This window comes from Notechis scutatus, chromosome 1, assembly GCF_049901735.1.
Source record: "Notechis scutatus isolate UNSWTSFEM ecotype Mainland chromosome 1, rNotScu1.2, whole genome shotgun sequence".
Taxonomy (NCBI): Eukaryota; Metazoa; Chordata; class Lepidosauria; order Squamata; family Elapidae; genus Notechis; species Notechis scutatus.
In genome coordinates this window covers 1,750,274-1,764,746 of record NC_142009.1, presented here as the reverse complement: position 1 = coordinate 1,764,746, position 14,473 = coordinate 1,750,274, and the positions used below count along the sequence as shown (strand labels likewise).

The 14,473-nt window shown below is 49.7% G+C and overlaps 1 protein-coding gene across 1 annotated transcript in view; it reads left to right on the top strand.

The window, feature by feature from the left end:
* BLTP2 (bridge-like lipid transfer protein family member 2) overlaps positions 1-14,473 on the top strand; it is a 53,438-nt gene that overhangs the window by 26,907 nt on the left and 12,058 nt on the right. Inside the window, 11 exon segments of the mRNA XM_087955667.1 lie at positions 765-864; positions 985-1,190; positions 1,842-2,080; positions 2,082-2,134; positions 3,607-3,764; positions 6,091-6,297; positions 7,557-7,656; positions 7,904-8,086; positions 9,853-9,974; positions 13,598-13,753; positions 13,845-13,966. Of these exon segments, the coding sequence (XP_087811793.1) occupies positions 765-864; positions 985-1,190; positions 1,842-2,080; positions 2,082-2,134; positions 3,607-3,764; positions 6,091-6,297; positions 7,557-7,656; positions 7,904-8,086; positions 9,853-9,974; positions 13,598-13,753; positions 13,845-13,966 (1,646 nt within the window).

Below are 14,473 nucleotides of genomic sequence, written 5' to 3'. Positions count from 1 at the left end.
TCTTTCCTTTCCTCCCTCCCTCCTTTCTTTCTTTCTTTCTTCTTTCTTTCTTTCTCTCTTTCTTTCTTTCTTTCTTTCTCTCTCTCTCTCTCCTTTCCTCCCTCCTTTCTTTCTTTCTTTCTTTCTTTCTTTCTTTCTTTCTTTCTTTCTTTCTTCTTTCTTTCTTTCTTTCTTTCTTTCTCTCTCTCTCCTCCCTCCCTCCCTCCTCCTCCTCCCTTTCTTTCTTTCTTTCTTTCTTTCTTTCTTTCTTTCTTTCTTTCTTCTTTCTTTCTTTCTTTCTTCTCTCTCTCTCTCTCTCTCTCTCTCTCTTTTTTTTTCCTTTCCTTCCTTCTCTCTCCATTCATTCAAAAATTTATTTTATTTAGAACATTCCTTTATTTACTCAGAATTCTTATTCAGGAATCATATTTATTTAGAGAAATTTTTTTTGTAACACCGTTTAGAAAAATTTGTTTCTTTAGAGAAATATTTGCTTAGAATCATTTACATTCGTTTAGAAAAAAAAACACCCGTTTCCTTATCTAGAAAAATTATTATTGTGGAAAAATGTACTGATGGATTTGGAGAACGTGTTTAGGAAAGAAATGCTTGTTTATTTAGGAAATTGTCTTTCTTTAGAAACATTTATTTCTTTGGAAAATGTGTTGAGAGGATTTTTAGGGCAGCAGCCCGACCCCACCACCCCGGGGTCTCTCTCTAACGGGGACGGAGCCTTCCACCTGACGGGCTGCCCTCCCCTCCCCTCCCCTGTGCCCCCTCCCCAGATCCACTACTGGGCCTCCTTTGCCCAGCAGCGTGGCATCCAGCTGGAGTGTGGCCAGGGACACATCTTCACCCGTGGCACCCAGCGGCTCATTCCTCAGGGTAAGCGAAGGGGGCCGGGTGGGGGGCCCCCCCGAGTGCGGATCCTGATGGCCTGGCAGGGCCTCCCCCCCCTCCCAGCCCCTGACCCTCCTCCCTCCCTCCCTCCCTCCCTCCCTGCAGCCGGAACGGTGATGCGCCGCCTGATCTCCGAGTGGAGCATCGTGCAGATGGTGAGCGACCTGGGCCTGGTGAACGTCCACCTGATGGCCTCCCCCTGCGAGGAGGACGCGGACCACCGCCTGGACTCCCTGGTCAAGAAGACCCACCTGCTCAGCCTCTCCTCCCTCGCCTACCAGCGCCACAGCCTCCGCACGGCGGCCGAGGAGGTAGCCTTCCCAGGGGGGCACACACACAACACACACACACAACACACCTTGTCAGCGTTCCCATGAACCCCCCCTTCTCATTCAGCCCTCAGAGACAAAGTTCATCCAAGTAAGAATTTATTGAAGAAGCCGCACTGGCAACACGTCTGGGAAAACCGGAATCTGATGGTTGGAACAGCTGATCGTTGGGGGAAAAAGAAAGAAAGAAATACCGGCTCAGCCGGACGGTTGCATTTTTTACTCACCGGTAGTAGAATCCCACCACTGGCTTGGCCCCTATACTGCCAAATGATTATTATTTTATTTTTTTAGTTTAGAAACAGGTTTTGAAACTTTTGTACTTTTAAAACAGGTTTTGAAACCTTTTTAGTTTTAAAACAAGTTCTAAAAGTTTTTTTAGTTTTTAAACAAGTTTTAAAAGTTTTTTTAGTTTTAAAACAAGTTTTAAAAGTTTTTTTTAGTTTTAAAACAAGTTTTAAAGTTTTTTTTGTTTAAAACAAGTTTTAAGAGTTTTGTAATTTTAAAAGAGGTTTTAAAAGTGTCTTAGTTTTAAAACAGATTTGAGGATTTTCTTAGTTTGAAAACAAGTTTGAGAAGTTTCTTTTAGTTTCCAAACCAGGGCGTGGCTCACCCTGCCCCTTCCGTTCCCAGGAGGTTCTGCTGCGGGAAGGGGACGACGTGCTCCACACCCACCAGCTGCATCTGGTGGACCTGCGGGCCTCCTGGACCACCACCAACCGGGACATCGCCTTTGGCCTCTACGACGGCTACAAGAAGTCGGCGGTGCTGAAGCGCAACCTCTCCACCGAGGCCCTGAGGGGCTTGAGGATCGGGCCCCAGCTGCCCACCAAGAAGCCCAGGCGAGGCCCTCCCCCCGGCCACCAGCCCCCTGCGGGTCATCGTGCCGGCAAGCAGCAGCCGGACGGAGCGAAGCCCCTCCGGAGGTGAAGCCGCCCTTGGCCCTGACCCCCGGGGTCACTGTGTGGGATCAGGAAGGGGCAAAGGGCTGCCTGCCCGGGAGTGGTTGGGCGTGGATGACATTATCCCTAGGAGAGAATATTCGGGGCTCAGGGTGGGACTGGGGGTGGGGTCCTTGGTGCTCTCTGAGCTGGGTGGTTTTCTTGCAGACCTTTCACAACCCAGCTATGCAACAACATCAGAGTGGGGGTTGCTGCCTGGTGACATACAGTATCCAGTCAAACAGAGAACAGGACCCCGGTCAAGGAACTGCCAAAGGGGGGCAACTGGGACGGCAAACGGAAAGAAAACCCCTCTCTGATGATGTTACTCTAACTCCCTTCTAACACTGATGGTGTTACCTAGTTGGGTCAGGAAACGTCTGCAAGAAAAAAACCAAACTCAGAGAACACCAAGGACCCCATAGTCGTCGTCCTCCTCCTCCTCCTCCTCCCCCGTCCTTCATCAAGTCTCCTTCTCTACCACCATTCCTTCCTCCTCTTCTTCACAACCCACCTACTCCCTTCTACTACTGATGATGTTCCCTAGCTGGGTCATGAAACGTCTGCAAGGAAGCCACTAAGCTCAGAGAGCCCCCCAGGACCCCACAGTCATCCTCCTCCTCCTCTTCCCCTTCTCCTCCTCCTCCTCCTCCTCTGCCTCCTGGCACACCTCTCTCCTTTCTAGCACTGATGGGGTTCCCTAGATGGGGAGAGCACCCAGCGCCCCACCGAGTATGAAGCCCCTTAGGAGGGCAGTTTACAGAAAGGAAAGGTGTTGAGGTAATTGAGAGAAGTGTTGGAATAATACACACACAGAGCACACAGATACACTGTACAGTAAATGTAGGTTTTTAGTTCCAGAAATGTTTAAGCAAAATTCAGAATAGGCAATCCAAAGTCATTCACAGTTAAATCAGTTAGTGTTCATTTCAGGGATAATTCCAATATCAAAGTCCAGAGTCAAAAACAGTTGAGTATCAGACTTACATCAAATCCAGTAATATCAGTCAATTAGAAGAAATGGAGGAACAGCAATACTTTCCAACAGAAGGAAACGGAGATACACTCACACTCTCTTCTGAGACTCAGACTAAGACAACCCAGGTTTCTGGCTCCATCTTATGGCCGTTTGAGAAACCACACCTAATTGCAGTTTTGCATTTTCTTAAAGATACAGTTTTAAAATGATTATCCTGGTTTATATATTTCTAACCCAAATAGCTGTTAGGTGACTCATATTCCGAACAAAAGAGGGCCGCTAGAATTGGAGGCAGGGGGTGGCCAATCCTTGAGGAAGAATTACCGGGGAGGGGGCCGGGTTTTAATAGGTTCATTCCTGGCTCCCGGTGTGTCTGTTTAATATTTTGGAGGATGGAGGAGCCCTCCTACCTCGCCACTAAATGGGGCCTCGGAGAGGGCCATGCCATCCTCTTCCTCTTCCTCCACTTTTCCTGCAGGGGCCTCCATGTTGCAGAAGCTGATTGAGGAGACAGACAAGTTTGTGGTTTTCACCGAGGAGGAGTCGGGGGTCAGCGAGCAGCTGTGCGGGATCGCAGCCTGTCAGACCGATGACATCTTCAACCGCAACTGCCTGATTGAGCTCGTCAATTGCCAGGTCTTTGCTCCACGGGAGGGGTGGCCCCTTTAAGGCCGGGGGACTCCAACCCCCAGAGTTCCCCAGCCAGCCCATGGAATTATGGGAGTTGAAGTTCTTGGAGCGCAGGGCCCAATTCTTCTTGGAGACCGGTGGACTCCAACCCCCAGAATTCCCCAGCCACCCCATGGAATTATGGGAGTTGAAGTTCTTGGAGCGCAGGGCCCAATTCTTCTTGGAGACCGGTGGACTCCAACCCCCAGAATTCTCCACCCAGCTCTGCTGCCTAGGGAATTCTGGGAGTTGAAGTCCACCGGTCTTAAAGGGGCCAAGGCCAGTCACCCTGCTCTACACTGCCTGCTGGTCTAGTAAAAGCTGACCTCCTCTGATCCAGGTAGTTCTCAACTTACGACGGTAATTGAGCCCAAAATTAGGGTCTGTAAGACCTTGTATATGTTGAGTAGGCCTCCATTTGCATTTTTCCCATTTTACGACCCTTTCTCTCGTGCTTGTTAAGTGAATCCCACAAACATTAAGCAGACACCGTGCCTCTTCGCTGCATCCATTTTATACAGTGGGTGGTTTTGAGCCAGAAAAAAAAAAACCGCCAGAAACCAACAAAAATATTTTTAAAAAGGTGGAACGCAACCCCCCCGGGATGCTGCCAATGTGCATAAAGTCTGTTCGGTCCCTTTATTTAGAAACTTACTTTTAATTTAGAACATTTATATAGCCGCTATTTGCTCACAGCGTCTCCACAAACAATAAAAACACAGTTTAGGGGGGGGGAAATTAAAATTATTTTTTTAAAAGGAATTAAAATAAAAAAAAGCAATAGAGGTGGTCCTTGACTTACGACCACAATGCAGCCCAGCATTCCTGCTGTCAAGTGAGACATTTGTTCAGGGAGCTTGGCCTCGTTTTACAACCTTTCTGGCCGCAATTATGAAGTGAATGACGGCAGTTGTTAAGCCAGAAGGTCTCAAAAGGAGATCTCGTGACCCCGGGATGCTGCGACCGTCATAAGTACGAGTCAGTTGCCAAGCATCCCGAATTTTGATCGCGAGGATGCTACAACTGTCATAACTCTGAAAAATGGTCAGCCAGTGCCGTTGCAACTTCAAACAGTCACTAAATGAATTGTCGTAAGTCAAGGAGTACCTGTTAAAAAAAAAAACCCACGCCCCGCTGGGCAGAAGAGTCCTGTGTCAGGACTCTGGGGATTGTCCTAATTAAATCGTGATCCTCGAGCCAAACTTCAAAAAACTTCAAAGGATTTCATTGAGGCGACATCCCGGCCCTGCCCTTGTGAAGCCAACTCTGGCCCACGTCATTCACAGTCCCCTGTGACCCTGTTCCCCACCCCCTCCCCACTGGGTGGTATCATACATCAGACCCTCCAACTGAGCATCTTCACGGGCTGGTTGTCCTCGTTCACGTTCTCCAATTCAATATATTCACGGGGCAAAAGCTCTGGTAGTTTAGTTACAACCTTTTAAAGATAAAGAGTTGGAATGTACTTCCGCTTCCAAACGGCTGCGCGGCTCTTCCAGATTTCCTTCCTCCTCCCCCTCCCTTTTTTATGGCAACGACTGAAACAGACCTAGGAATGTTTGATGAGTTGACATCTTGAGCGAAGCTTCAAAAACTTCAAAGGATTTATGAGGAGCGACATGCCGGCACTGCCCCGTATGAAGCCGACTCTGAGACACATCGTTTCCTTTTTTTTTAAATAATGCTTTATTGATTTTTTTTTCTATTTACCATATTTACCAGACTATAAGCTGCTACTTTTTCCCCCCACGCTTTGAACCCTGTGGCTTGTACAACAACGCGGCTTATCTATAGATTTTTCTTGGCTAACTGCCATCAGGGGGCGCAACAACGTGACAGGCGCCAGAGGTCAATGCGAAGAAGAAGATGCTACCGGTAGTTTTTGGCGCACTCGACGCATATATATATCTGCGGCTTATAGTCTGGTGCGGCTAATATGTGTAAAAATATTTGTTTTTCTTTTAAAATTTAGCGGGTGCAGCATATATTCCGATGCGCTCTATAGTCCGGTAAATACGGTATACATAATACATTTCCAATCACCTACGGCCCTGTCTCTCCCCCCCCTTCCCAACCCCTCTGGGTGTAGAATAATTCAGCTTCTCCAACAAAACACATTCATGGGCTGGGCGTCATCCATCACATTCTCCAACAAAGGGTTTTCGGTGGGCAGCATACCCGGTTTGTCTCATGGCCACTTGGAAACGGGCATAGGGATCTTTTACAAGTTGGCACCCTCTGCAGGAGGGCTGCCCCACGTGACTTCCACCCCACCCCTTTGTCTGCCTTCCAGATGGTTCTCCGCGGGGCCGAGACGGAGGGCTGCGTGATTGTCTCGGCCTCCAAAGCCCAGCTGCTCCAGTGCCAGCACCACCCAGCCTGGTACGGGGACACCCTCAAGCAGAAGACCTCCTGGACGTGCCTGCTGGACGGCATGCAGTACTTCGCCACCACCGAGAGCAGCCCCTCCGAGCGGGAGGACGTCCAGCTCTGGCTGGAGGTAGGGCCCGATGACCGCTTGGCCGGTCAGCGGATAAGCCAGGCTGGGCTGCAGCTGCTGCTGGGGGGAGGGAGGTTGGCCTCTTTATGGGGCCTCACTTGCATTGCTGCAGTTTTGATCACCACACTATAAAAAAGAGGTTGAGACTCTAGAAAAAATGTGCAGAGAAGAGCAACCAGGATGATTGAGGGGGCTGGAGGCTCAAACATGCAATGAACGGTTGCAGGAATCGGGCCTGGCTAGTCTACTCTGTCCATCTATCATCTGTGTCTCTGTCTGTCTGTCTATATCAATCGTCTCTGTGTGTCTGTCTATACATCTATATCACGTCTGTTTGTCTATCGTATCTATTTATATATCTACTTACCTACCTACCTATCTAATCTATCAACATATCTATCTATTTTTCATCTCTGTGTCTATACATCTATATCAAGTCTGTCATCTCTATCTATCCATCCATCCTTAGTAAGGCCACACCTAGAGTCCTGCATCCAGTTTTGATCACCACACTATAAAACAGACATTGAGACTCTAGAAAAAGTGCAGAGAAGAGCAACCAGGATGATGAGGGGGCTGGAGGATAAAATATACGATGAACGGTTGCAGGATCTGGGCCTGGCTAGTCCAGGGAAGAGAAGGACCAGGGGAGACAGGAGAGCAGCCTTCCGATATTTGGGGGGCTGCCAGAGAGGAGGAGGGGGTCAAGCTATTCTCCAAAGCACCTGAAGGCCAGACAAGGAATAATGGATGGAAACTGACCCAGGAGAGATTCAACCTGGAAATAAGGAGAAACTTTCTGACAATGAGGACAATTAACCAGTGGAACTGCTGGCCACCAGAAGTTTTTAAGAAGAGACTGGACAGCCATTTGACCAGAATGTTATTAAGGATTCCTGCCTAGGGCAGAGGCTGGACTAGAGGACCTCCAAGGTCCCTTCAAACTGTTATTCTGTAGTCTGTATCCCCGTTGACAGTGAGAACAATCAACCAGTGGAACAGCTTGTCTTGAGAAGTGGTGGGTAGCTAAAATCACTGGAGGTTTTTTAAGAAGAGACTGGATGGCCAAGTTTGAGCAGGGGGCTGGACTAGAAGACCTCTAAGGTCCCTTCCAACTCTGCTCTTCTGAATTGGGAACTCTTTGTCCGCAGAGGGCAGGCTCTATCCTAGACACACACACACACACACCCCAACCAGGTTGGGCCTGGCTCTCTCCCACACTCCTCGCTGACCCTCCTTTCCCTCCTTCCCCTCCGCAGGTCAAGAACATCGAGGAGCATCCGCAGCGCAGCCTGGACTCCGTGCAGGAGCTGATGGAGAGCGGGCAAGCGGTGGGCGGCATGGTCAGCACCACCACAGGTCAGCAGCCAGCCTGCCCAGGACTGGCACGGGGGAGGGGAGGGGGTGTGCCACGCCCGAGGGACGCCCTGCTGCAGGAGAGGGTGGGCCAGCCGTGAGCACCACCACCCCCTTTGCGGCACCACCAGATCGACCCAGCAGGTCCGGGATGCTGCCCTGCCGGGTGCTCAGAAGTCCCTGGTCCCTCGGCTGGTGGCCCGAGAGCCTCGTCCCCTTGCCCAGCTGCCTGCCTTCTTCCCCCCGCCAGATTGGAACCAGCCGCACGAGGTGCAGCCGACGCAGCAGGTCCAGCGCATCATTTCGCGCTGCAGCTGCCGCATGTACTACATCAGCTACAGCCACGACATCGACCCCGAGTTGGCCACCCAGATCAAACCACCGGAGCTGCCGGCCAACCCGGAGAAAGACGATCTTCTCAAGAAGCAGGAAGGTGGGCGGCCCCCTCCCCTGGGCGCCGAGGGGTTTTTTTTGGGGGGGGGGAGGGGGGCTCTCCGTCCAGGTCACCTCCCCACCCTCCCTTTCCCCCTCCAGTTCTGGTCGCCACGATACAAAACAAGATTCAAAAAAGATTCTAAATTAGGAGCCAGCCGTGTGGCACAGCCGCAGGCAAGAAGGCCAAGTGCAACCCTAGGCTGCATCGACAGAGGGAGGAGTGAAGTGGTGATAGCGCTTTGCAAGGCCTTGGTAAGGCCACACCTGGAATCCTGCACCATATGAATAACTCTGGAAAGAGTGCAGAGAAGAGCAACCAAGATGAGTTAGGGCACCGATTGCCAAACTTCTGGGCCCCAGGGACCACCAAACTCATAGTTTGAAATCCCAGGGACCACTAATATGAATTTTGACTGAGGGTGGCTTGCTGACGTTGGTGAGGGGGAGAGGGAGAGAGAGAGAGAGAGAGAGATCAAATCTCCTTCCCTCTCTCTCTCTCTCACACACACACACAAACACACACAGAGGCAGGGGTGGGATTCAAATTTCTTAAACAGTTCTGTGGGTGTGGCCTAATTTGTGGGTGTGGCTTGGTGGTCGTGTGACTGGCTGGGCATGGCTTGTATGTAAATATTATAAATATTTATGTAAATATTGAATTTTTTTTATTAAAAAAGAGCAACTTTTACCCAAAAGCAGGCAAAGCAGGCAGGCAGATTGAGTTGCTCACAGAATCACAGATTCATTCAGAGATCTATCTTTCTGCCATCGGCTTCCTGAGTCTGTCACATAAAATTTGCTTGCCAGCAAACTCACAAAATTAACTCACAACGCACCATGTATGTAAATACTGAATTTTTTATTTAAAAAAGAGCAACTTTTACCCAAAATCAGGCAAAGGAGGTAGGCGGATTGAGTTGCTCACAGAATCTCAGGTTCACTTAGAGATCTGTGTTTCTGCCATCGGCTACCTGAGTCTGCAACTGAATAATAGGACCTTCAGTCCTAAGGGAGGTTCGGCTGTGCTTAAAAGCAGAGCCGAAGATCTAAAGACTAGCTAGAAAGCAAGAAATCCAACCATTTCTTGCTTTCTAGTTAATCTAAATCTCCCGGCACAGCAGAACAGATGATGGTCCGGGGGAAAAAAAAGGAAAAATAGCAATTTAGCAGGCAAGTTTGCCAAGTAAGGAGTGAGTGGCCGGGGAGGGTTCCTGCGGTCTATGCGGACGGCGCAGCCTTGAGTTTCTGCACAGCCTGGATTAATTGCTTTGGGGGGTGCTCTTGGGGGGGGGGGACATTTCTCTGCGGACCACCAAAGTTTTTCCGCAGCCTACCGGTTGGCAACCACTCATTTAGGGGCCTGGAGACTAAAGCATACGATGAACGGTTGCAGGAACTGGGCCTGGCTAGTGTAGGGGAGAGAAGGACCAGGGGAGACAGGATAGCGGGGTTCCAGTATCTCAGGGGCTGCCCCAGAGAGGAGGAGGGCGGAGGTCAAGCTATCTTCCAAAGCACCCGAAGGCAGGACAAGAAGAAACAGGTGGAAGATCATTCAAGGAAGATCCAACCTGGATTTCCTGACAGGGAGAATAATTAACCCGTGGAACTGCTGGCCTCCAGAAGTTGTGGGTGCTTCATCCCTGGAGGCTTTCAAGAAGAGACTGGACAGACCCATGTCTGGAATGGTCTGGGGTCTCCTGCTTGAATCGGGGGTTGGACTAGAAGGCCTCGGAGGCCCCTTCCGACTCTGTTTATTCCTTGCAGGGGCCGTGGACACCTTCACCCTGATCCACCACGACCTGGAGATCTCCACCAACCCGGCCCAGTACGCCATGATCCTCGACATTGTCAACAACCTCCTGCTGCACGTGGAGCCCAAGCGGAAGGTGCCGGGGGGGCGGGGCGGAGTGTGTGTGTGTGTGTGTGTGTGTCCGTGTCCAAGAGGATGTTGCTGTTGGGAGGTTCCTGAGAACCTTGTTTGCAAGCAGCCATTTTCCTCCACGGCTTGCCTGGGATGGTTCGTGGATGGGGAGGGTGAGCCTGTCTGTTAGGGATACACCCTAGCAGAATTTGCACGGCAGTCAGGCAGGCAGGCGAATATGTGAGATAAACGTTTTTGTAGCTTACACTCAGTAAAACAGATACACTGTGCTAGTTAAATAGTTTATTCCAGTAAAAGTTTTATCATAGTCAAACAGTCCATATATCATTCACTAGTTCAGTCCGTTTGGGGATTATTCAGTTGCAAAGTCCAGTGTCGAAAAAGAGGTCAATAAACTTACAAATATCAGTCCAGTAATATATCTCCTCGCAGTAAAGAAGTCAAACCTCCTTTCTTCCTTCGACGTTCAAAAACTCAGCAGCAGGGAACATGCAGTTAGCAAACCATCAATCCAGCATAGTTAGCAATCCAGCAGGTTCTCTTGCTCCCTCTTATGGCGGTTTCACAACCGCACCCAAAATTACATGCTTTGCAGTTTAAAGTGACACACACTTAAACTTACTATCATAGTTTATATATATTATTTTACCCAAACTACGTTAGGTAACCTTGTTATTCCTAACACTGTCCCTGCCACAGGGGTGGCATTCAACAATCCCAGCAACCGATTTGCTGCCCAGTGTGGCCATGGTGGGCGGGGCCCAGCAGAACTTCCAGGTTGGCTGTTTTTGGCCTTCCCCACAGTCAGGAGGCTTCTCTTGGGCCTCTGGGAGGGCGACCACAGCCTCCCCCGGGCTCTGGAGGCCCTCTGGAAGCTGGAAACAGGCCCATTTTCCCCCCTCCCAGAGCCTCCACGTGGACCCTGCCTCCAAAATGGGCCACTTGGAGACTCCGGGGAGGGGAGGGGAGGGGTGGGCGGGGCCAGCTGGTTGGTCCAACTACCAGTTTGTCAAACCGGATGCACATTTAACCTCCGGTTCACCTGAACCGGTCCGAACCGGTAGAATCCCACCCCTGCCCTGCCCGATTCCCAGAGCCCTCCCTTTGGGGGCCAAAGCCCAGAGCCCCCACCCCTCCAAGGTGCCTGAAAGGAGCCCAGGCTGTGCTTGCTTGGAGCCAGGGACGGACACGGCAATCCCACCTTCAGGATCCAAGCGGCACAGAACGCTGGGTCTGGTAGTCAAACCAGCGGCTGAAGGAGGGATGGGCCCAGTAGGGGGGGGGTCTAGGACAACCCCCCCCCACCGCCAGCTCTCCGCGGCCAACTCACCACAGGAGAATTTAACAAGTCAGTTTAATTATTTAAAATAAAAATTATTTTAATCAACGTCATTCAAGTTTCATTCCGTCCCTCTTTTGGCGCCGCCCCTTCTTTAAGGATTTTGAGCCTTGGTGGCGCACTGGTCAGAGTGCAGTACTGCAGACTATTTCGGCTGACTGCAATTGGGCAGTTCGAATCCCACCAGGCTCAAGGTTGGCTCAGCCTTCCGTCCTTCCGAGGTCAATAAAAGAGGACCCAGATGGTTGGGGACCAGAGGCTGACTCTGTGAACCTCTTAGAGAGGGCTGGAAAGCACTGTGAAGCGGTTTGTAAGTCTAAGGGCTATGGCTTAGGAAGGAAGGAGGGAGGGAAGGAAGGAAGGAGGGAGGGAGGGAGGGAGGGAGGGAGAAGGGAAGGAAGGAAGACAGGAAGACAGGAAGGAAGGAAGGAAGGGAAGGGAAGGGAAGGGAAGGGAAGGAAGGAAGGAAGGAAGGAAGGAAGGAAGGAAGGAAGGAAGGAAGGAAGGAAGGAAGGAAGGAAGGAAGCCATAGTGGCACAGTTGTTACAATGCAGCATTGCAGGCTGACTCTGCCCACTAACCAGCAGTTCGAATCTCAACAGCTTCTGTCCCTCCGAGGTCAGTAAAATGAGGACCCAGATTGTTGGGGACCAGAGGCTGACTCTAAACCGCTTAGAGAGGGCTGGAAAGCACTGGGAAGCGGCAGAGAAGTCTTAAGGGCCATTGCTATTCTATTCCAGCATTTTTGATGCTAGTTGTAACTCTTGTCCTTGTGGCGAGTTGGCAGCGGCGCGACCAATTGTCACAGACCCCTCATCGTGGTCAACTCTCTGTGGTCCAACCCGCCGTGGGACAAGAGTTACACTAATCGCAAAGAAATGTTGGGTTGAAATGTGAATGGCAAAAGAAAATTAAAATAAGTTTTAAAATGATTTCAAGCAATTAAATTGAACTGTTCAACTGTCCCCTGGTGAGTTGTAAGCGGCGAGTTGTCCCATTCCGGGTGTGTGTGTGTGTGAGTATTAAAAGGCATTCCAGCTTAGACTCCAGTCGTGAAACGGAGGGGTCTCTTTATCGGCCGTTTCCCAAGACAAGGCAAGAGAGTCGGGTGAAATACTTGTAATATCAGCAATAAAAGTCCACAAGTCTTAAAGTTGCCAAGTTTGGAGACCTCTGGTGTAATCAAACCCATTAACGTTAATGTTGTTAAACCCATTAACAATAATGTACCTTATCGGTACAACGGTTACGTGTTGCTTCCAATCCTCCTTGGCTGTTTCGGTTCCAACCTTCCCCTCTCTTTTTTTTTTGCAGCCACAGATAAAAATTTGTCCCAAGTATCATTTAATATTCCGAATTCCCCCTTATTTTTCATTTCTAAAGTTAGTCTACCACTGCAATGGCCAACCTGTGGCCACGCCTGCCAGAGACAGCACGCAGAGCCCTCCCTGTGGGCACACGAGCCGTCACCCCGGTTCAGCTCTGCCGCGCATGCATGCACACGCACCTCCCACCCGCTAGCTGGTCTTTGGGTCTCTGCTGCGCATTCGGGGCGGAGCATGCATACCCATGCACAGGGGACGTGGTGCATGCATGCAGGGGGGGACGGATGTATGTGCCTTGCATTATGGGGATGCCCAGAAAAGGTTAGCCATCAGTGGTCTCTATCAGGTTCTGCACACACCCTTATTTCCCTTATTGCCTCTCCTTCCGGGGGCGTATTCTGATTTCTCCAGTATTGTGCGTCAACCATTCTTGCCGCGGTCCATGCGTGCATTATTAAGGACGTTGGGAACATAATTGGGAATTATGTTGTATAAAACAATGTTTATTTGTTCTCTCAAAACTTATATGTAGCTTTTAGAAAGGAGGTTTTATGTTTTTATGTTTTATGTTTTGTTGGTCTTTGAAAATTAAATAATGAAATTGTAAATAAGGCAGATGGATACAATGAAAATATATAATTTAAGTTAAAAGAAATATAATTGAATAGAAGGAAAGGGAGGAATAAAGAGAAGTTGGGAAAAGATATGAAGTTGAACAGATGATAAATATATATATTAAATTGTGCTTGTATGGAAATATGATAATTTGGAATTATTTGGTTTTTAAATAAGATGCCTTATTTGTTTTTTTCCAGAAAAGATTTTTTATGTTTCTATATTCTATGTTTTGTTTGTTTGTGTATTGGTTTCAAAAATTAATAAAACTTGTTTTTTTTAAAAAAAGGACGTTGTACCTGTTGCTAGTATTTATTTTTCTTCTCACCCTGCCCCCCCCCCCCCCAGGAGCACAGTGAGAAGAAGCAGCGGGTCCGTTTCCAGCTGGAGATCTCCAGCAACCCAGAGGAGCAGCGCAGTAGCATCCTCCACCTGCAGGAGGCCGTCCGGCAGCACGTAGCCCAGATCCGGCTGCTGGAGAAGCAGATGTACTCGGTCATGAAGGTGGGGAGGGGCCTGTGAGCGGGGGGCAGGGGGAGGGGGCTTCTTGGGGAGCCCTATGGGTGACCCCACCCCTCCCGCCTTCTCTCCCCAGTCCCTGCAGGATGACGGGCGGAACGAGTCGCTGCTGGAGCACAACCAGAGGCTGCAGCAGCAGCTGAGCCAGGAAAAGGCCACCCTGCAGCAGGAGAGCGAGGACCTCAACATCCTGATCAGGTGAGGGGAGCTTTCGGGGGGGGGAGGGGAGGGGGGGTTCCGGACAAGGGGAGGCCTGGCTGCTGCTTCTGCTACCCCAGGAGAGGCCGCAAGGGAACCCACCTGCTGAGGTAATCCCCCGTTAGGAGAATGAGCGCATACAGGGAGACGTATTTGAGAGTAGTGTTGGAATAATACACATACACAGCACATAGACACACTGTACAGTAAATGTAGGTTTTTACTTCCAGAAAGGTTTAAAGCAAAGTTCAAAACAAGCAGTCCAAAGTCATTCACAGGTAAAATCAGTCAGTTTTTCAATCCAGGGATAATCCAGTAACAAAGTCCAGTGTCAAAAAACAGTTCAGTAACAGACTTACATTAAATCCAGTAATATCAGTCAATTAGAACAAAGATGGAGAAACGGCAATACTTTCCAACAGAAGGAAACAGAGATACTCAACTCAGACACACTCTCTTCTGAGACTCAGACTAAACAACCCAGGTTTCTGGCTCCATCTTATGGCC